We start from the raw sequence: 22,981 nt of genomic DNA on the forward strand, positions 1-22,981 counted from the left end.
AACAAACAAACAAAAGAAGATCTTATTTTGTTAAAACTACTAACATTTTGCAATTCTGCATTCTGCAAGGTGCATGTAAATTAAGACCACAACTGTATCTGTTTCATAGAAGAAAAATTAGGAGGTTAGAAGTTTCATTTTGGGGCAAACTGTTCCTTTAAAATACATTTTAAAATGATCTATGAAACATGCAAATGATTTGAAGGTATAATTTTAGTAAAGCAGAGAGCCTGTAAATAAAAAGTTAAGAGAAATGATGTAGGTTTTACCTGAACAACTTCATATCCCAGAATCCTCAGATGACGCTGCTTGATGGCTTCCTTGCCTAGTAGTTTGTCTGCATTAGCTGCAAAGCGCTTTGACCCATCAATACAGAGAGCAATTCTGATAATACATAAATTAATGTTGAGCTCAGAATATGCATGCAATCTTACAGACCATTAAACATCAGTGCTTGCTTTTTTTTCTCTCTCTCTCTTTTTTTTTTTTTTGCAAATAGCAGGACATGCATTACCTCTTATGGACTTCATCTGAATGACAGGCAGGCAGGACATAACCTTCTTCATCTAGTTTTATCTCAATGTCTACAGATATACAAACAAGAAAATATTGCCATATACAACCACAGAGATGTGACAGTGTAAGAAGTTGAAAGCTGTACAATTTTTACATAGTCTCTACCTAGCATATAGCAATATGGTGTAAGTACTCTGGAAGCAAAGTAAGACCGAGCTCCCAGCAGATCTACTAGGCCAGACTTCACAGCATTGTAGAACTGAGGTTCCACTGGAGTTTCCAAAGACTGCCCAGAAGCCAAAAATGACTTCACACGAAATTTTGGCGAAAGTTGTGGACCCTGCATGTAAGTGTAGGAAATGAGAATTGTTGGTTATGAATAAATAAGCAAAATAAATGGATGTTTCTGCAACTTAAGTCCCAGCAGTAACATTTTAGATTTATGTTCAAATTTGTCATATGATGCTTAATAAATATAAACACAGTCATTACACACCTTGACATAAATCCTGATTAATTTCATGAAATATTATGAAGCATTTATAGGTCCAAACACCATTTTTGGGCTACTCTCATTAGGTCACTCACAAGATCCAGAAAAATAAGATAAAGATCATCTTATTTCTTAAGTATTTATTATGTATCCTCCTTACCAACTTAGTAATTATGTATTTTGAACTACATTTTAACAATACATTTATATTACTGTTACATACATGTATAGGTAACACTTTAAAGGTTTAATTTGTTAACATTAGTTAACTACTTAAGTTAGCATGAATTACCAATTAAAAAAATACTTCTAAAGCATTTATTAATCTAGGTCAAAGTTAATTTTAACACTTATTAATACATTATTAAAATCAAAAGTTAATGCATTAACCAATGTTCAATAATGGAACCTTATTGTAAAGTATTACCCATGTATATTAGATGCTAAAAGTCAAAACTCATGTATCATACCTTCTAGCTGCCAGTTAATGGCAATATTATCAAAAATGGTTTATACTGTATATAACACCTATCAGCCACAATATTAAAACCATTGAGAGGTGAAATGAATAACATTTATTATATCATCACAATGGCACCTGTCAAGGAGTGATATAATAACGTAAAATAACGTTTTTTTTTATTATACAAAGTTCCAATGCAGCAATTCACATAAAATTGTTGATATTAGCCCAAGAAATCAATACAAATAAGGAAATCATAATACTACAATCCGTAAAAAAAGATGTGTGTAATAAAGTGAAATGATTCAACACACTAAGAAAAAGCAGTACAACTAAGGCAAGGCAAGTCAAGAAAGCAACAGATTTCACTAAGTAGTTCTACCTCCTACCTGTGCAAAATATAATCAGTTGGGTTAGTGCATGGTTGTTAGGTTAAAAAAAAAAGGCTTATTGACCTCTGGATGCAAGTATTGGACATCTCATGATGGGTAGAAGCAAAGAGGTCTCCCAAAACTTTCACAACAAGATTTTTGCCGTACATAACAACGTTAATGGTTACAGAAGGATTTTCCAACTCCTAAATGTTCCTGCACCATTGGGGCCATTTTTCACCACTGAAAGGAACATCATTCCCCTATCAACTGGCCATGCAAAGGAGCTCCTTGCAAGATTTCTGATCAGAATGTTGAATTTCGGGTCAGAATGTTAAAGCCCCGGTATACTTCAAACGAAATCGAAGAACGAACTAATGTGATGTCATTTCGAACAAAATCAGGCCAAAACTTAGTTAGTTTTGTGTTCTTTTTGGAAGTTTGAAACGAATTGCCAAAGCGAACTTTCAGGAAAAGTTCGCTCCAGCTGCAAAACACCTTCGTACTACCATTTGTCAGTGACGATAACGTAATAGGAGGTATGCGTCGAGGCTCCGCCTTCACTCGTGTGGGACGTGTCTTTGACTTTGAGTTTGTTGAGATAAGACCTCTGCTGGTGAAAACATGAACACACTGGATAGCAGCTTTATAGTTCAAAATGAAGTTGTGCTTGTAAAAAAAATTAGGCACTAATACTGTTTTTCATGTTTGATAGTGTAAAGCTGCTTGATTTTAAGCAATCTATTGAATAAAGTGCTATATGAAGACGTGACGTGACTGGAGTGCTACTTTGCAGAGCTCATGCTAACATAAAAATGTTGTTATGATCAGACGCTTTTCTTATGCTTTCTATAATAAATGCTTGCTGTTTTCTCATTTTTGTTGTGTTTATTTTGTTGCTGAGAAGAAAGTGCATGGCACATATTTACATATTCATCTAAACGTCGTTCTCAGCAGTGTGGGCGGCGTCAGATGTTGGTTTACAGTATATTGCTGGTCACGCATTTCGAACTTCGTTTTACCCCTAAACGAAGAACGAAAAAGAACTTTGTTTGAAGTTTACCGGGGCCATTAGTCAGAAGTGTAGCCCAAGACCCAAGGACCACTCGGAAAGAGGTCTAGCCTGGAGGTCCAGTCTGGAATATCCATGCCTGGAATATCCATGCCAGCCTCCATGCACGCTCACCATAGAAAGCTTGAAGAAAAGGTTGAAGCTCATATGAAGTTTTCTATACAACATTTGTAAAGGTCTGAACAAATGGGAGAATTTAGTGTAGTCAGATGAGACAAAAATCTAACTTTTGGCAACAATACCACATGCCATGTTTGGAGGAGAAATGGCTTTGCATATGACCCTAAAAATACCATACCAACAGTGATGTTATTGAGGTGGAAGCATCTTGATATGGTTTCTCTTCTCATGATACTGGCAGAATCAATATTATTGAAAGGAAGATGAATGGAGCCATGTACTGGGAATTTCTTGAGATGAATTTGTTGCCACTGGATATCATGTGCAGCCCATGTTCTGAACACAATTTTGAAACATACGTTCAGTGGATCTGACATTGAGGGAGTAACGGAGATGATTGACGCGTGCAAGGACATTGTCAAATATCTTGAAAAAGCTAGTGCAAGCACAGCTCTCCCACATGGCTTAGTCCAAGAGTGTGAGACTCGTTGGAACAGCAAAATTGACATGCTCAAATCTGTGAGCAAGCAATACAGGGAAATTAACAAGCTACTCGAAAGCAGGGGGCAGTCAGAGCGCATGGAAGGCACATATCAAAACATGCTCACAACCGTGATAGTTTTCTTGGAGCCTTTCAAGAAAGCATCTGAGGAGTTGCAGGGAGAGGACTTCCCAACACTGCATTTAGTGATGCTGTGGTTTTACAATCTGTGCGCACATTGCCAACCAGTCTTTGGAGACCCTGGGTACATGGCTTTGCACCGTACGCGCACACTTGCTCTACTCTATCAAAAGTTAATCCTCACAGACACGCACAAAATCGCCCTCTTCCTCTGCCCCCGCTACAAAAGTCTCAAAATGATGACAGAGACTGCAAGGAAAAATCTCTACAGAATAATTGGCAACCTCATATACCCTGTGTCTTTTGAAGCCGCGGCCTCTCCTGAGACTTCAAGCACTACAGCACCACGGACATCTACAGGCGAGGGTAAGTGGCTGTGTTATTAATGATGAATGGGATTTCAATTTAATGCTGGTAAATTACATTATTGACAAATGCTATTTTACCTTCCATAGACGTCACTAACGAAAGTCAGAGAGAGAAAAGACCTAGAGTGGACTTCGCTGAATGGGCCGATGATGCCGCTGATGTGGGCCTAACGCGTGAATTGGAGCGGTACCGTGCTGCACACTTTACGCTGGATGACTGTGACGAGGACCGGTTGCTTGAATTTTGGGAGAGACAGGCACCCACCTTCCCAAGGCTTTGTGCATTGGCAAGGGGGATCCTCTGCATTCCAGCATCAAGTGCAGCCAGTGAGCGCACATTCAGCTCCGCAGGTCGTGTCATAGAGGCGAGAAGAAACCGTCTCAACCCAGGGACGGTTGATTCAATATTATTTCTACACAGCGCGAGGAAAGCTAAAAATAAGTAGGCTAATCTTCTGTTTTAGGCCACCAACGGCACCTTAAGTTGTGTTTAAAGACTTTATTAACATATTCTATGCCTGCATTTTATGCTTGTGAGAGCTTCAATTGGGCATCCACTTGGCGAAATAGCCTACTAATACAAGTGGGAAATCCTTATTTACCTTTTGAATGTTGAGCGTTATTAACTTTTGAACAAATGCTGACGCGGGACAAAATGCCAGATTTCCCAACACATTGAACTGAGCAATGCCATTGTACCATTTTAATAGACTACTTTTTAAATTTCATATAGCTCAGTAATGTCAGTTTTATGTATTTTCTGAGAGGGGGCGAGATTTGTTGGGAAAGTCGGGGGAGAGACGCACACTTCGATTAGATTGGATAAACACATGCAGCTTCTTAATTGTTAAGAAAATGAAATAAAATAAATGAATAAATCAAGCCTTTATTACATAACACTATTATTACATAACACTTTTCCAAAAGTGGGCCTTCTCTCAGTTGACCTGCTGATGAATTCTTCAAGCAGGGTGGAAACAAACATCGCATTCATCAATAATATGCAGCTGAAATGGAAAATGATGGGCCGCCTCAAGAACTGCCTGCTCTCGCCGCTGCACCTCTAAGAACACCACGTCAGCATCACGTCGTATAAAAAATGTGGGTCAAGAAGCAGGTCGGGTACAATATTCTCTTTTTTTTAGGGTCCGAGATGCGGGCGGGTTAGTTGAAAATGTCGGTTGACGTTGACCCGCGCATCACTGCTATGTATGGCTAACGGGCTAAAGCTAACGTTACACACTGTTGGAGAGATTTATAAAGAATGAAGTTGTGTTTATGAATTATGCAGACTGCAAGTGTTTAATAATGAAAATAACGACGGCTCTTGTCCCCGTGAATAGAGTAATGGTAACTTTTAGGGCTGTGACGGTAGGCATGACAACCGCTCCACCGCTGTTGTGGAGTGTCACCGGCGGTAGTGTGACGTCATATATAATATATATTTATATATCTCAGAGTTCGCGTTAACTGAAAATGTTCCGTCTTTGATGGAATTGGTTTAGCAGTGACGGAAAAAATCTGCAGCCCGTCCGTCATTTTGACAGATTATGTAGTATGTAAGCTTGTTGTAATTCCCACTCCTGTCCAGTGTGGCAGCAGAGCGTGAGTTCAGTCTCCAGAATAAAATGAAAACGATGCGCTTGGTTACACACAGACGAGCACCCAGTTTAAGTAAATTGTATAATGATAAAGTTACTTATGCATGCTTAAGTTTTTTTTAATTTTTCTTGCTGACTATAAGTTTATGGTCAACGAATGGCTTTTCTGAGGTATAATGTTAGGTGACATTGTTGGCAACACTGACTGAACTGATGTGATATAGATTTCGGTAAGCTACTGTATCTTTCAACATTTTTTTTCATTCATGTTTATTTCATTCTGTACAGTAGTAAAGAGGAAAGGATGATCGCATTCACTCACAATCTGTGACAAGAGTTCAAGATGAAAACTGAAAGTGATGCAGCTTGTCTTTGATCAACTTTCTTTTCATAGTATAAATAAATGCAAGCCTATGCCTGTTTGCTTATCCTGTAAGTTTGTGAGTAAAATGTCGTATCATTAAAATATAAAAATTAAAATGATGTGTAATATTGATTATGATGGATTTTTTTTTACGATCCTGTCCATTAAAATGACGGCGAAACGTAAGTCTAACACTAATATATATATATATATATATATATATATATATATATATATATATATATATATATATATATATATATATATATATATATATATATATATATATAAACACCCCTCCCCCCCTTCGGACCCCACCACCGCAACACCGGCGGTTGGAGATTTACCACCGCGGTAGTAAAAATTTGCCACCGTCACAGCCCTAGTAACTTTAACCACATTTAACAGTACATTAGCAACATGCTAACGAAACATTTAGAAAGACAATTTACAAATATCACTAAAAATATCATGTTATCATGGATCATGTCAGTTATTATTGCTCCATCTGGCATTTTTCGCTATTGTCCTTACTTGCTTACCTGCATAAAGTCTGATGATTCAGCTGTGCACAGATCTAGACGTTAATACTGGCTTGTCTAATGCCTTGAACATGGGCTGGCATATGCAAAAGTTGGGGGCGTGCATATTAATGATCCTGACTGTTGCATCACAGTCAGTGTTATGTTGAGATTCGCCTGTTCTTCGGAGGTCTTTTAAACAAATGATATTTACATAAGAAGGAGGAAACAATGGTGTCTTAGACTCAATGTATGTCATTTCCATGTACTGAACTCTTGTTATTCAACTATGCCAAGGTAAATTCAAATTTCAGTTCTATGGCACTTTTAAAGTTTGGTCATTTCCCTTTATTACACATAGCTTTTTATGGATCGTAAAATTATGATTATGATTTCTTAAGTTAATATCGATGTCTGTTCAAAATTGTATGTGAATTGCTGCATTGGAACTGTGTTTAATAATAATTAAAAAAAAGTTGACGTATTCAATATTTATTTTACCTGCTGTATTAGGCAGCAAGTGAACAATCAGTCCTTTAATTTCATGTGTTGGAAGCAGGTAAAATTACAGAGTGAAAAGAAGGGCCAGTGACGCCTAGACGACTGGGTCAGAGCCACTCCAAAACAGCAAGTCTTGTGTGGTGTTCCTGTTATGCAGTGGTTAGTACCTACCAAAAGTAGTGTAAGGAAGGACAACCGGTAAAGTAGCATCAGGGTCATGGGCGCCCAAGCTTACTGATGCATGTGGGGAACAAATGCTAGCCTGTTTGGTCCGATCACACAGAAGAGGTACTGTGGCTGAAACTGCTGAAAAACTTAACGCTGACCCTGATAGAAAGGTGTCCGAACAAAGTGCATTGCAGTTTGCTGCATATGGGGCATTTACACAAGACATCACTAACAAGTAAACACCTCCCAACTTTAAGGACTTAAGGCAAGATATACTCTGCGGTTCTACATCAGCTAATGTTCAGAGCCCACCCCAATAATAAAATCCAAGAATTGCCTGTAATGTAGGGATCCATTGACAAATTTACAAGTTTAATTTGTGCTTGATTTCAAATTGACAATGGCTCACCTGCTCAAAACAGAGCTTACCTATTCCAATTGTCATTTGTGTATAGTCTCCCTAAGTTGTTTTAGGGCATTCTGGTTTTCTGAAAGTTTTGAGACACATTTTGTAATACAAGAAAATGCGTAAAATTATGCTTATATAAATTATAACTTGAATAAGCTCTTTCAAATCAAATGTGAAAGTTTGGTGCTAATGTTAGTCACACAGAAGACTTTGAATAGAAACAAAGGATACCTATGAAGCAATTCACACCAGGTGCAAACATTTACCAACTGATAATGTGAAATTAATAGTTTTGGTTGGATCAACAAAATGAATACAATCTTTCCATAAAAGGAATATTCCACAAAAGTATATATTATTTACCATACCTTCCATTCTTACAACGATATTTAGCTGTCAATGTAATGATATTGTATTACACAATGTACTGCAATTTTTAAAAGTATTCAAGCATTTAGCATTTTATACATTTTGGCGCTCAGTGTCCAGTATGTTGATTTTCTTCTTAACAAAATAAAAAAGAAAGCACAGTGAAATTCAAAAATATTCTATGAAAATTTCACAAACCCCGACCCCAGTTGAAATTGTACTATATGACAAAACTATCACAATATAATTTGACTAAATTGTGCAGCCTTCTAAATAAACCCCAAACTAAAAAGATCACATTTTATTTGTTTATCTATAGGTCATATGACCATAACCAGAGAACCATTAATGTGCATATGTTGAAAAAAGTTGTAAACGTTAAAATTGTTAAATGTTAAAATCTCGGGGTACTTATAATATTTTGGATTGGCTGTCATAAATATCCAACATGGCAATCTCTGCCTTACAGCACAGAGTCAGACATACCGGTACTTGTGCAGAAAGACAGTTCCCATTCAGTCGGTCACGTTCGATGTACGTCGGACAGACCGACGAATAGGAATCTCGCTAGAGAGGCCAATCTACTTCGAGTGTAACTAAACGAGCCAATGCACATTGGCATGCAATCATATGCATCAGCTGCTTGCCTCGCAGCGCGGGTATATAATGAGCAGCAGGTGCGTTGCATCTTCAGCTTTTCGCTTCGGAGCCAAACCTTCCATGAAGACAGCTACTGAAAGCGAGTGTGGTGAACGAGTCTCTCTTCAAGACGTCTCTTTGTTGCGAGGTGCAGGCGGACAGCGCAGCAGCGGGGCCGATTCTCCTTTTGTTTTTATTTTTGCCATTAGTTTGATTGAGCAAAGCTGTAATCAGCGTGAAGGCCGTTCTCACGGCTGGTGAAACGGTGCGCCTAGAGCGATAAAAAGCTGTTGTTATAGCTGGTAAGAGGAGCGCCTTCAAGGAGAGTGCACACGACAGGCTGCACATTCCCTGTCTGTGCTGCAGCGGCTATTCCCCTGCGTGCTTCAGCACCTAAAAGAGTCAGTCCTTGAAAGAGCTCACACGAGTAGTTCGCGTCTTTTTAAAGATTTCGTTCTACTTGTGTGTTTCTGGATGCGGTCGTTACCTGGCTCCTCGGGATGGTCACCAGCGCTGTATCGCGTGCTTGGGCTTAAGGAACGCTGAGGCAGCGTTTGTGGATGAGTCATGTACCCATTGTGGGAAGATGACCATCGCGGAGTTGCGGTCGAGACTCCACTTTCTGCAAAGGGGTGGAGTCCCGGTCCCGACGCCTCGCTCCAATCCTCCTCAGAGGGTTGCTGCAAGCGGCAGGGCTGGTGACTTGAGGATAACGGTGAGCGCGCTTCCTTCGGGGAACCAACCCCCTAGGAACCCTCCCCCCTCGTGCGCTCCGCAGCCAGTAGAGCTGCCCGCGGAACGTGGTGGAACACCCCAGAGGTGTGTACCATCCGTTTCCTTCGGAGCTCCCCCAGACGACCGGATGTCGATCGCTGCATCGGAGGGTGAGCCTGATACTTCTGGGGAGGATGAGTCGGCGCAGTTGCCTCCTTCGGGGTTGACAACTGTGCCCGACACGGACCCGGAAATGATGGCTATGCTTTCCCGGGCCGCCAACAGGGTCGGGCTCGTGTGGAATCCTCCACCGTGTCCCGAACTCTCGAGGTTGGATGACTGGTATCTCGGGGTGGCCAGGGCTGGTTCTCCGCCCCCCACCCCAGTGCCCTTCTTCCCGGAGGTGCATGAAGAGCTCACGGGCACGTGGACGGCACCTTTTACTGCCCAAAACCGTGTCGGTGGGTCCTCCTCCCTCACCACCCTTGATGGCTGGGCAGCGAAGGGTTACACGCGCATACCCCCTGTGGAACGGGTCGTTGCTATGCAACTGTGCCCTAACTCCACCTGGCGGGGGGAGCCGTCTCTCCCTTCCCGGGCCTGTAAGTACTCGTCGGATCTTACCGGCAAGGCTTATCAGGCCTGTGGGGAAGCTGCCTCTGCCTTACACGCTATGGCGTTGTTGCACGAGGGTGGTCATGATCCACAAGTTCTCCAGGAACTTCGTGCCGCGACGGACCTCGCGCTTCGAGCGACGAAGGTTACGGCGCGGTCAGTGGGTCGTGCGATGTCCACTATGGTGGTCCAGGAACGCCATCTCTGGCTGTGTCTTGCGGACATGAGGGATACCGACAAGGTCAGGTTTCTTAATTCCCCCGTGTCCCAGACCGGCCTTTTCGGCGACGCGGTCGAGAACTTTGCCCAACAGTTCTCGGCTGTACCAAGGCAGTCTGAGGCCATCAGTCACATCCTGCCGAGGCGGTCAGCTGCTGCACCTCCACCGCCGGCAGCACCTCAGACTACCCGTCGCCGTTGCCCCCCTGCAGCCGCCCCCGCTCCCGCGCCCCAGCAGCAGCAGCCTCCATCCAAGCGGCGCCGTGGAGCCGGTCGCGGGCGGGGTGCCCAGCCCGTCCAGCCACCCCCCAAGAAGAAGGGTGGCAAGGCCAAGTCCAAGCGGCCCTAGGACGGGCAACCCGGAGATGGAGGGGACTGCTCTTCAGGAGGTGGTGACTGCACCGCTCCGTCCCCCGGAGGAGGGCCGGGTGGAGAATTTTTGTTGTTTCCTTTTGTTCCGCCGCTGGCTCAACGACCAGCAGTACCCAAATTTTCAATAAAAGAGCAGTTTCCTTTATCTCCGGGTCCGAAGAGGGCTCGGAGAGCAGTGGGAGGGCTAGAACCTCACCACTCTCATCCACCTCTTCTGTCGCCAGCGGACAGCAGTGAGCAGCAGGTAAGCAAATCCTCAACTGCTACCTCTGTCCACCCGTGGAAGCAGGTAAGTGTTGCACAGCACACTGTGACCCCGCTTCGGGCCGCCTCACACAGAGAGCCTCCCGGGCCGCGTCCCTGCTTTCCACCTCGCTGCCCCGCGGCGGGTACGCCGGTGGTCCCCTTGGTGCCGCTGGTGCGGTCTCTGGGAGCCTGGCTAGCGCTCCCCAGTCCGTCTCGCTGGCTCCTCCGGACCATCAGGCTCGGCTATGCAATTCAGTTCGCCCGGCGTCCCCCCAAGTTCAGGGGCGTCCTCTTCACTTCAGTGAAAGATGTCGATGCCCCTGTTCTGCGTGCGGAGATCGCAGTCCTACTGGCGAAGGACGCGATAGAGCCGGTCCCTCCAGCCGATTTGAGGTCAGGGTTCTACAGCCCCTACTTCATTGTACCCAAGAAAAGCGGCAGGTTACGACCGATCTTGGACCTGCGAGTTTTGAATCGGAGCCTTCACAAGCTACCGTTCAAAATGCTTACGCAGAAACGCATTTTCGAGTGCATCTGTCCCCGAGATTGGTTTGCAGCGATCGACCTGAAGGACGCGTACTTTCATATTTCGATTCTTCCGCGACACAGGCCATTCCTGAGATTCGCGTTCGAAGGTCGAGCATATCAGTACAGAGTCTTACCCTTTGGGCTGGCCCTGTCTCCCCGCGTCTTCACGAAAGTCGTGGAGGGAGCCCTTGTTCCCATGAGAGAACAGGGTGTTCGCATTCTCAACTACCTGGACGACTGGCTTATTCTAGCACAGTCTCGGGATCAGTTATGCGAACACAAGGACTTAGTGCTCAGGCACCTCAGCCAGTTGGGGCTTCAGGTCAACTGGGAAAAGAGCAAACTCGCCCCAGTGCAGAGGATCTCTTTTCTTGGTATGGAGTTGGATTCGGTCGAACGGGTAGCACGCCTCACAGAGGAACGTGCTCGGTCGGTGTTGAACTGCCTGAATACGTTCAATGGCAGGACAGCGGTCCCACTGAAGTTTTTTCAGAGGCTCCTGGGGCATATGGCGGCTGCAGCGGCTGTAACACCGCTCGGTCTGCTTCATATGAGACCGCTTCAGCACTGGCTTCACGGCCGAGTCCCGAGATGGGCGTGGCAACGCGGCACGTTCCGGGTGCCAATCACTCAGGAGTGCCGCCGTACCTTCAGCCCGTGGTCGGACCCCTTGTTTCTTCAGGCAGGAGTCCCTCTAGAACAGGTGTCCCGGCATGCTGTGGTCTTCACAGATGCTTCTACCACCGGCTGGGGTGCCACGTACAACAGGCATGCAGTCTCAGGGGTTTGGACGGGACCCCATCTGCATTGGCACATCAATTGCCTCGAGTTGCTGGCAGTACGCCTTGCGCTGAGCCGCCTCAAAGGCCTGCTTCGCGACAAGCATGTACTGGTCCGTACGGACAACACTGCGACCGTTGCGTACATCAACCGTCAAGGTGGTCTACGCTCCCGTCGCATGTCGCAACTCGCCCGCCATCTCCTCCTGTGGAGTCGGAAGCATCTGAGGTCGCTTCGCGCCATTCATGTCCCCGGTGTGCTCAACCGTGTGGCCGACGAGCTATCACGAGCTGCGCTGCCCGGAGAGTGGCGACTCCACCCCCAGGTGGTTCAGCTGATCTGGAGAGAGTTCGGAGAGGCTCAGGTAGACCTGTTTGCCTCACCAGAAACCTCCCACTGCCAGTTGTTTTACTCTCTGACCAAGGGAACACTCGGGACAGATGCACTGGCTCACAGCTGGCCCCGGGGCCTGCGCAAATATGCGTTTCCCCCAGTGAGCCTACTTGCACAGACCCTGTGCAAAGTCAGGGAGGACGAGGAGCAGGTCTTGTTAGTTGCGCCTTACTGGCCCAACCGGACCTGGTTCCCAGAACTCTCACTCCTCGCGACAGCCCCTCCCTGGCCCATCCCTCTGAGGAAGGACCTCCTCTCTCAGAGACGGGGCACTCTTTGGCACCCGCGTCCAGACCTCTGGAAACTCCATGTCTGGTCCCTGGACGGGACGCGGAGGTTCTAGGTGACTTACCCCCTGAGGTACTTAACACCATCACTTCGGCACGTGCACTGTCTACGAGACGTGCTTACGCCTCGAAGTGGAACCTGTTCGTCGAGTGGTGTTCTTCTCGTCGAGAAGACCCCGAAGATGCTCGATCGGAGTCGTGCTTTCCTTCTTGCAGCAAGGGTTGGAGCGTAGGCTGTCCCCCTCCACCCTCAAAGTCCATACTGCTGCCATATCCGCTTACCACGACCACATAGATGGCAAATCTGTTGGTCAGCACGACCTGGTCATCAGGTTCCTTAGGGGGGCGAGACGGTTAAATCCTCCTCGTCCCCCCTCCATACCCTCTTGGGACCTTACTCTGGTGCTCAGAGCACTCCAGATTGCTCCCTTTGAGCATTTGCTGTCAGCAGACTTAAAGATTCTCTCTATGAAGACTTTGCTGCTGGTGGCATTGGCCTCCATCAAGAGGGTAGGGGACCTGCAGTCATTTTCGGTCGACGAATCGTGCCTAGAGTTCGGGCCGGGTGACAGCCACGTGGTACTGAGACCCCGGCCTGGCTACGTGCCCAAGGTTCCTACCACTCCCTTCAGGGACCAGGTAGTGAGCCTGCAAGCGCTGCCCTCGGAGGAGGCAGACCCAGCCCTGGCTTTGCTCGGTCCAGTTCGTGCCTTGCGACTGTACTTAGACAGAACTCGAAGCTTCAGGACCTCAGACCAGCTCTTTGTCTGTTACGGAGGCCAGCAGAAGGGAAAGGCTGTCTCCAAGCAGAGGATGGCCCACTGGATAGTGGATGCCATCGCCCTGGCTTACCAAGCTCAGGGCGTGCCCTGCCCGCTCAGGTTGCATGCCCACTCCACGAGAGGTGTGGCATCCTCCTGGGCGCTGGCTCGTGGCGCCTCGCTAACAGACATTTGTAGAGCTGCGGGCTGGGCGACACCTAACACGTTCGCTAGATACTATAGCCTTCGTGTCGAGCCGGTCTCCTCCCGTGTTCTCGCCTCAGGTCAGAGGCACGGAGAGGCCCCGGCTTAGTGTCGGCTTGCTGCGCTACATGCGCATTCTATTCTCCAGAGAGTCCCTACGGGCAGACCCTGTTGAGTCCTCCGGTTACCCTTCGGCAGCCGACGTGGCGGAGCGTCTGGCGCCAGGCCTATACTCCATTGTATCCTTGAGAACCGGATTTAAGCTGGGTTCCATATGTGTGACCCTACGGGGATCCCATATGGCTTTTTCCACGGCTGCTCCTAAACGAAGCCCGTGTCTTTCCCTCTGGGAGAACCCATCTCTCACCGAGTGGAGTCACCCCAGTTCTTCCATATGTTGTACAACCTACAAGGTTAGTCCATATGTACTTATCCATATAACTCCTTCGGGGAAGGATATGGCTTCCGCAGCGTTCCTTATCGCAGGTAAGGCTACGCTTTCCCAGCGTTATCCAATTGTCGCACTGAGTGGGTTTTGGGAACAACAGTGATCGACCCTCTCTGCGTGAGCCTGGTCCCACCGTCCTTAGGCAAGGGGGTTCAGGTGGCTCACGACAGAGCGCTGGAAGAGGGCAGCTCCTGTGGCGCTTTGGTAGGGATTCCTATTCGTCGGTCTGTCCGACGTACGTCGAACGTGACCGACTGAATGGGAACGTCTCGGTTACATAGGTAACCCTCGTTCCCTGAAGGAGGGAACGGAGACGTACGTCCCGTCGCCACAGGCGTTGTCCTGCTGATGCTGCCGCCTGCTGGGTTCGGCTCCTCAGCGAAAACCTGAAGATGCAACGCACCTGCTGCTCATTATATACCCGCGCTGCGAGGCAAGCAGCTGATGCATATGATTGCATGCCAATGTGCATTGGCTCGTTTAGTTACACTCGAAGTAGATTGGCCTCTCTAGCGAGATTCCTATTCGTCGGTCTGTCCGACGTACGTCTCCGTTCCCTCCTTCAGGGAACGAGGGTTACCTATGTAACCGAGACGTTACTTTATTTATTGTATGAATCATTTAAAAATCATCATGGTGATCGAGTTATTGTTGGTCTCAAGAATCAATTTTTCTCCACCCCTAGCTATTTGATTTGTGCACTCTATTGCACTAAGGAAAGTTACTTTCTTTCATCCTAACACAGTTTCATATAGCTCTTGGTGTGAAACAGCCTTAAACCTTAAGCATATAAAAATGCAGTTTTACTCACATCATAAAACGGACACTCCAGCTTTACAGTCATGTAGAGTTGGGTCAGCTGAGCAAGCACTATGGGATCCAACCCACTGCCCTCCTCCCCTGGGCAGAGATGGAAAAGATATTATTTAAAAAGGTAAGAAGCATGTTAAAGCTTAAGTGTAAATTTCCTATAAGATTGTTCACTATAGTACTATGATCGTATTTTAAAGTACAAAATGAAAACAAGCACTGTTCAACCATCAATTACATTGTAATTAGTGTTTTATCACTTGAAATCAAAATCAAAAGTAAATGTCATATATTTCACAATCTGTATTTTCTATACCTTATTATACTATTTATTAAATTCATGTTAAACAGCATAAATTATTAAAATACTTCCTTATTCCTTATTATCAAACATTTATGGAGTTAAATACCAATAGCATTCGAGTATATTTATATAATATTTTTATACTTGGAAAAGTGTATATGAAGTTTTTCAACATTTACATTGATAATTTTTATTGGCAATTGATTAATTGTTAGTTAATCACAATATTCCTGAAAACTGATCCCAAGTATAGAACATGCTTCTTCATTGCTTCTTACCCTGTAGCTGCTGCATGAAGTAAGGGCTGAAGACTTTTGAGACGAAGTTAAGTGGGTACCTCTGTAGAAGTGCACAGGCATACAGGAGGTCAAGAAGAGCTCTGGGCTGAAATTGTGAAAACCGGGCATGCAAAACAGACTCCACTTTTCGGAACAATCTTCCAGCATCAGGTGGCAGATATCCCAAAACTCCCAGAGCAGCTATCTGTTGTGACACCTGCCACGTTGAGTATTCCTCTGCGCGATATACAAAACTCTCAGCCACCGTGTTAAAAACAGGTGGAGAAAGAATGCGCCTTCTCTGGAAATACTGCATCACCTTGGTTACAGTTTCTGCATGAGCGGTGAAGGCAACCTTGGGCACATGACGCTCAAGAGCTTCCACAAGAAAGTGGTCACTGTGTCCATAGTGCATAAGTGCTGACAATACCACAGTCAGTTCTGCATCTGAAAAGTTTTGCACATGATGAACAGCTTGCTTGCAAAGCGCAATTACAAGTGGTAATGCTTGATTCTGTTTCAATGTGACTAAAGCGCCTAGAATCTTACTAATCGCCACTGGGTCCATTCGTTGCACCTGCCGAAGTGCCTGAGCATTCATTTCATTTAGAAGCTCCAGGTAGCGTCCATCTTTACCCAAACCAGTTGCTAGCATACTGTAAACCGCAACTAGCTCTGTCATATTCCATTGAGTTGGTTCTTTATTTTGGAGCTGATTCATAACCTGTTTTACCATGCCACCGTCAGGCCCTTCCAATGCAAATAAAGCCCTTGATAACACACATAGCGCTTCAACACTTAACTGCTCCAAATCCAATCTCTTCTGACATTCGGACACCAGCCTTAGCACTAGGCAGCTCTGAGGATCAAGGTAGAGACGTGTACAGCCCAGGAGAGCTCTAACCAACACTTCATCCTCTAATTTGGCTGAATCATGTTCCAGTCTTTGACAAAGATTATTAAGGGCCAAATCTGATAACAGTATCTGTGGTTTCTGAAGAACACATGTGGCATCATTCTCCAAATCAGCCAGTCTGTTAAGTATAGATGCTGCTGCTTCACCTGAAAGGAAAGGGTAAGATCGCAAAAGACGAAGAACTTGCTGAGATGAAGTACAGGAGGAAAGTTGTTTCATAAAGGTGTGGTCCTCATTAGAAGTAAGGTGGTGCAACAATGACAGACCACTTCCACTGGTGAGGAGCTCCTGGTAAGGGCGAATGGATCCAGCAACAAGGAAAAGTGGGTCTCTTTCTGTAGTGCAAATACGCCTTGAACTGAGGTTGGAACATGTCGGAAAGCAGGCAGTGGAGGTTTGAAGACAGGGATAACACAGACGCTTACCAGCACATGCTTTCAGTGAAGGAAGGATTTGGTCATCCAAATGGCTCAGCAAATGCAGCCTTAGTGCCAGTGTTTTGGCCATCGTAAAAAGTGCTACCATATCCTTAATCTACAGCCACAACAAAAGAAAGAACATTCAAATTAAAACTAAACATCATGATCTACTGAACATTTGATCAGAGATATCAGTTTCTGTTTCAAGGTGTCAAGATTTTAATTATTTTCAAATCTCAAATTGATGCTTCCTCGGTTTCTCACTCCTTTGTCCTTCAGCCTGTGACTCGGAAACCATGTAAATTCCGCTATGATGAAGGATGAGATAGAAAAGTTGCAGAGCCAACTCACTTGGGGTAGGGGCCACATTGGCCACACTATCACATTAGGGCAGGCCGAGCAATTAGCTTCCATCTGACTACTTCATTATAAGAATAATCAATGCAATTGACTGAATAAATTTTGTAGCTTTAACAGGGATTAATCTATATTTAATTTATTCAGAAACAAATGGGCGATATGGCAAAATATCACCATTTGTTTTCAGGCAGGATCACAATCTTATCACAGTTCTTTTTCATGTTAGTTTTTAAGACTACTTTGCATGTCACTGAGCAGTACAGCCTAACTAATTTCCCCATTTAAAATTTAGCCTTACATTCTAACAAATGAAAAAAAAGAATGACAGACCATTTGGGCCAAACTCACTCACTCACTTGACTGAATTACTAGTAGATTTAGTAGAATCAATGTATATTCAATTCATACAGTGAAAACTATACAGTGTTTTAAAGTTTAACTCAACTTAAAATATTTTAATGATTTTTTTTTTTTTTTTTTTTACAACAGATTGTTTAATGCATTATGTCAAATAACTAGCTTCTGGCGGACGTCCGTACACAGAATGTGCAAGTCGATATGCGGTGGAAGAGTATCCTTTGACCTGATGCACAACGTAATAACAAACGCATCTCTTTTCTTCAGAAGGCCTTTATTAACCCCCTGGAGTCGTATGGATTTAGGGCTGCAACAACGAATTGATAAAATCGATAAAATTCGATTATTAAAAGAGTTGGCAACGAATTTCATTATCGATTCGTTGTGTCGCGCAACTATAACGCCTCTCAATGAGACGCGGAGATGTTTGAGTATAAAAACGCGCGGTTGAGCGAGAAGCAGAGCGGAGTAAAAATAAATTAATTAATAGCAGTACGGAGGTAGAGGAAAGACCATCGGAGAGACCCGTAACGTTGTTCTGAACACGGGTGCCGTTGTCAGGACCCCCGCAGTTTTGAAAAGACAGAAATCGACCCCAGCACTTTTGATATGGGCTGCTTCAATCAGTCACACTATATCATCTTTTAGCTTTGGATATTTTCTTTCAAATGAGACCATTTTCACGTTTTTTTTCACGCTTTCGTTCATAAATAATCAACTGTTTTGTCGCGAATGTAAAGAACAGGAAATGCGCTTCGAACGGAGAAACACGCGATCTCCAAACAATCGATCAAAGTGTGCTAACGTTTTAGGACAGGTCGATGGTATATAAATAATGCCCGAATGTCAATAAAGCCAAACCGTCCATTCATAAACCGAGAATTTGACCACTTGAAAAGGTAAGGAGGCTGATCTCTCAGGTTGACGCGCGAGCTGGCTTGACCGAAGTTTTCGTAAGGATTTAAAGTTTATGGACTGCTTTGATTTTGGTAATTACATCTAGAAAGATAAAAGCATTGATGGCATCTATAAAATAGATATCTGAAAGTGAAACAAAAGTCATATTGCCTCGTCCAGTGAGGAGGACGCACGAGAGGAGACCTGCGCGTTTAATTGGTATGTGTACTGTAATACTGCATTTACAATGCTTATCAGTGGCATACATTTCGATTGCGAACGTGAAAATCCAAAAGACCATGACTAAAACTAAATCAAAATTTGCTGTCAAAATTAACACTGATCTGTTGTCATGTATTTATTCTGTGCTTTGTCCTATATCGGTTATTGTTGACAAATATATTTGTGTTTGTTTCATTTTAAAGATTTTTATAGCACTTGGTCATCTTAAGCTAAACAAAATTATACATCTTTTTGTGCAATTTATTAAAAAAAAAAAGCCCTATATATTTGGCAGATGTAAAGCATACATGTGTATGTTTTTTGTGTTAGTCCATTTGTTTTTTATTACTTTAACAGCTCAGGAATGTTAAAAGAGCAACCTGTTTTTGCACGTTCTGAGGATTTTTTTGCACTGTGAATTTGCACTGTCATTTCTGTTTTTGAATAAAAGGTCGGAAATTTATGTTTTTTCCCCTCTCCGATTCATCGATTAATCGTAAAAATAATCGACAGATTAATCGATTATTTAAATAATCGTTAGTTGCAGCCCTATATGGATTACTTTTTTTTAATGATGGATGCATTATATTTGGCTTGAAAACGCGACCCCCCATTCACAACTACTATAAACCTTGGAGGACTAAGGATATTTTTGTTGCTTCCCTTAAGCCAGGGGTCTTAATATCGATATCGAAATATCAGATGCTTGAAGAAACCTTACCTGCAAAGCTACAGTACTGTGAAAGTGAAGATGTTTTCAAAAATAATGTCATAAATAGATTTTATTTATCAATTAACTTCTATTAACTAAATCAAATCAATATTTGGTGTGTCCCCTTAGTGTTCAAAACAGCTTTTTTTCTTTTGTGCACATAGGTTTTCAGGTAGCTTTGCAAGTAGGATTCTTAAAAAGTCTATATATATATATATACACATTTATTAGGGCTGTCGATTTAACACACTAATTAGATTAATTGCGGTGAAAAATAACACGTTAAAATTATTAATACATTTTAATGCACCACCCTAGACCTACGTAGGACATCTGACATATCATACAGTTATCCGATGACGAATATGATGCAGAACTCACTGCGTTATGGAGCCTATAAAATTGGCCTGATTGAGATTTTGTCTCATATTTACATCATGATATAGTTAAGCTATATCACGCGAGCAATGAGTGCAATATCATGAGTGCAATTGTGATACTGATTTAATAGTTCATTAAATAAGAAGTTAATATTGTGTTATTTTAGAAACAACATTGTCTGTTTTGCTCAATTTTGCCAACAGAAATATAATGACAAAGCAGAATTGCTCATCTCTGAGCAATTTACGGTGACATTTAATTTCTAAATCAGTGTTTTGAATGAATCGGGTGAAGCAGGGATGTTGGACTTGTTGGACTTGAAGAGGCGCCAATCACCTTCAAGTGGTACAGAAACGAGATTTGCATGCCGAGTCACACCTACCCAGACGCGAGTATAAATAAGACCAGCATACTAACTTTCATTCATGCTTTTCTAAGGAGCTGAGACAAGGATCCCAGCCATTCAGCGGTGGTTCAGAGCTATGGCAGGGGGGCGTAACATCTCAGTTCCCTCCTTCAGGGAACGGGGGTTACAATAGTAACTAGACATTCCCATTCAGTCAGTCACATTCGTCATTACATCGATACATGATGTAATGGGGTCCCTATGGAGAACACCATAGCGACTGAACTGTTCCCAGTCCCAATGAAGGGGAATGCTATGGAGACCACACCCTGCCTGAAGGTAGGTAACATGTGGAGGTACAGTTTAGCTCAAAAGTTTACATACCCCTTGCAGAATCTTTGAAAATGTGAATAATTTTAACAAAATAAGGATATTTTAAATAAAAGATGTTTACATATAATGCACAAGACAAAACAAAATTGCTGAATTTATAAAAATGACCCTTTTTAAAAGTTTCCATACCCTTGAGTCTTAATAATGTGTGTGGTTACCTGGATGATCTGCGACTGTTTTTTTTATTTTGTGATGGTTGTTCATGAGTCCCTTGTTTGTTCTGAGCAGTTAAACTGAGCTCTGGGCCCGTATGTATAAAGCCGCTCAGAGTAAAATTTTAGTCTTAAGTGTGTCAAAATTCTAAGAATGACGTAATTTTACTCTTATCCTTAGACTTAAGAATAAGTGTGATTCATAAAGGTTCCTAAGTGTCAAGACTAGGTCTTAGCTCTTAAATTATTTAAGAGAGCTGGAGAGGTGTCTTAACCTAGTTAAGAGTAACAAGATGTCAGCAAAGAAAAGATATATGCTTTCCAATGAAGATATGATGTATTGGAGTTATAAGATGACATGGAGTTGATAAAATTATATAAACTTGATTGACAATTATTTTTGTAACTAACCTAATAAGAAATGTAACTTTAAGTTAATGTAATAAATGTAATAAATATTACTTAAACAATAATTAATATGTTTAATGCATTTTAATACATTTAAAGGTGCTGTATGGGATTTCTCAAATTCGTTGTTGAACACTGTTGATTATTTGAAATCAACCCAAACAAACCCACCCCTCTCTTCATTGCGCCACCACCAAAACTCGCACCCCGATCCTAACCTCTGAGTCACCACCCTCCTGAGTTGGTCAAGAACCCTGGCCCGATCACTGCTGGCATGTGAGGCGAGTGCACTACCAATGACTCTAAACACCTCATTCTCTAGCGAGCGTCAGTGTGCAGAAGTTTACCTGCAATACTCTCACTGTCTGGCCACTGTTACACATGCAATGAGAGTGGATGTCTGTTTATCACAGCTGAAGCACAACAAAATGCTTCACGAAAAATAAAGTGCAGTTGATGAACGAATGACAAGGAAGCACAAAAGATGAACATACAATACACAAGAGTAAATACAAACAAGAGTTTCTTGTTAATTGCAAACAATTTCGCTTAAACCATCAAAATATGAGATAAAATATTTGTATTTTTATATTATTTATTGTTTAAAATATGACATTTAATACATCAAAATCCGTTTTTAATATTTAATTGGTTCTCTCTTGTTTTTGCATGTGTCCATAATTTCTTTGTATGACAGACTGGCCAAACATAATTTGAAATAATTTGAATTTTATTTCATTATCACACATGAAACAATTGACTCCAGCTAGTCGATGTGCTTACATCTTTTGACACATTTTTAAAAGTGATCATTTCCAAGTGACCATCAAACCATGTGGCAAAAGAAAGATGTTGATGGTGGGCTTCTCTGCAGTTGTTGGAGCTGTTAATGAACTCATGACACATCATTGCTCTAACTGTAAATGAGGAGACATATATCAATAGAAAAAGATTCCACACCATCAATACTAATTTGTGATAATTTTGCACAATGCAAAGTTATTGCTTTCAAATCAATTTAAATATTAAAATGTTTTTATTATTATTATTATTATTATTATTGTTTTTTATAATAACATGAACAACCATCACAAAACAAAAATATTTTCATGGATCATCTAGGTAACCACACAGAGTATTAAGAATCAAGGGTTCAAACTTTTGAATGGGTCCATTTTAATAAACTCAGCTATTTTTTTTTTTTATTTACTATATGTAAACATTTGTTATTTAAAATGTCTTAGGACAGTACTAAAAAAATAATATGCATTTTGTATGATCCCTCTTATCTTGTTAAAATTATTCACATTTTCACAGATTCTGCAAGGGGTATGTAAACTTTTGAGCTCAACTGTACATTTGGACTGACCCGTGGGGCATTACATACATAGAAGATCTCTGAGGTAGGTCCTACCTAACCAGTGAGGAACCGCTACTGGACAGAGACAGGGCAGGGCAGAGCTGCCCAGAGAAAGACATGAGTTTACTGTCAGGGAAACCGTAGACAACACATATGGGATTACCAGACAGGGAATCAAAGCATATGGACATCTAGCGCAGTACAAGGGCTGGCCGCCCACGCATGCACACGAGTACTGGGCCTAGCATCAGACGCATCAGACACCTCTGCCACATCTGATTACCACAGGATGCTGGAGGAAGCGAACCAGAGTTCGCCATCTGGGGAACTGAACTGAGGAGCAGAATAAGCGGTCTCATCCCCTTCTAGGAGGGGAATGGCGCTGCAAGTGGGCACATATCCAAGCCGAGGTCTCAGGATAACATGAGACAAGGCCGGCCAGAATTTGCTGAATTTTGTATGTTTGATTTGCTGAACGAAAATGCTTGCAGATCCCCCCACC

At 43.1% G+C, this 22,981-nt stretch overlaps 1 protein-coding gene across 3 annotated transcripts in view; it reads right to left on the reverse strand.

Annotated features, from left to right (window-relative positions):
* fastkd3 (FAST kinase domains 3) overlaps positions 1-22,981 on the reverse strand; it is a 44,749-nt gene that overhangs the window by 7,008 nt on the left and 14,760 nt on the right. For 2 of the 3 annotated variants that reach the window (XM_067399904.1, XM_067399906.1), the window contains exons 2-6: positions 15,557-17,006; positions 14,976-15,064; positions 682-856; positions 515-584; positions 270-384 (exon numbers count right to left, since the gene is read on the reverse strand). In XM_067399904.1, the coding sequence (XP_067256005.1) occupies positions 270-384; positions 515-584; positions 682-856; positions 14,976-15,064; positions 15,557-16,997 (1,890 nt within the window). In that variant the 5' untranslated portion in view covers positions 16,998-17,006. Of the gene's footprint in view, positions 1-44; positions 99-269; positions 385-514; positions 585-681; positions 857-14,975; positions 15,065-15,556; positions 17,007-22,981 lie in introns of all 3 variants that reach the window. The other variant, XM_067399907.1, reaches the window with a different exon arrangement.

The sequence above is a fragment of the Chanodichthys erythropterus genome, chromosome 11 (genome assembly GCF_024489055.1).
Source record: "Chanodichthys erythropterus isolate Z2021 chromosome 11, ASM2448905v1, whole genome shotgun sequence".
In the NCBI taxonomy this organism is placed as follows: Eukaryota; Metazoa; Chordata; class Actinopteri; order Cypriniformes; family Xenocyprididae; genus Chanodichthys; species Chanodichthys erythropterus.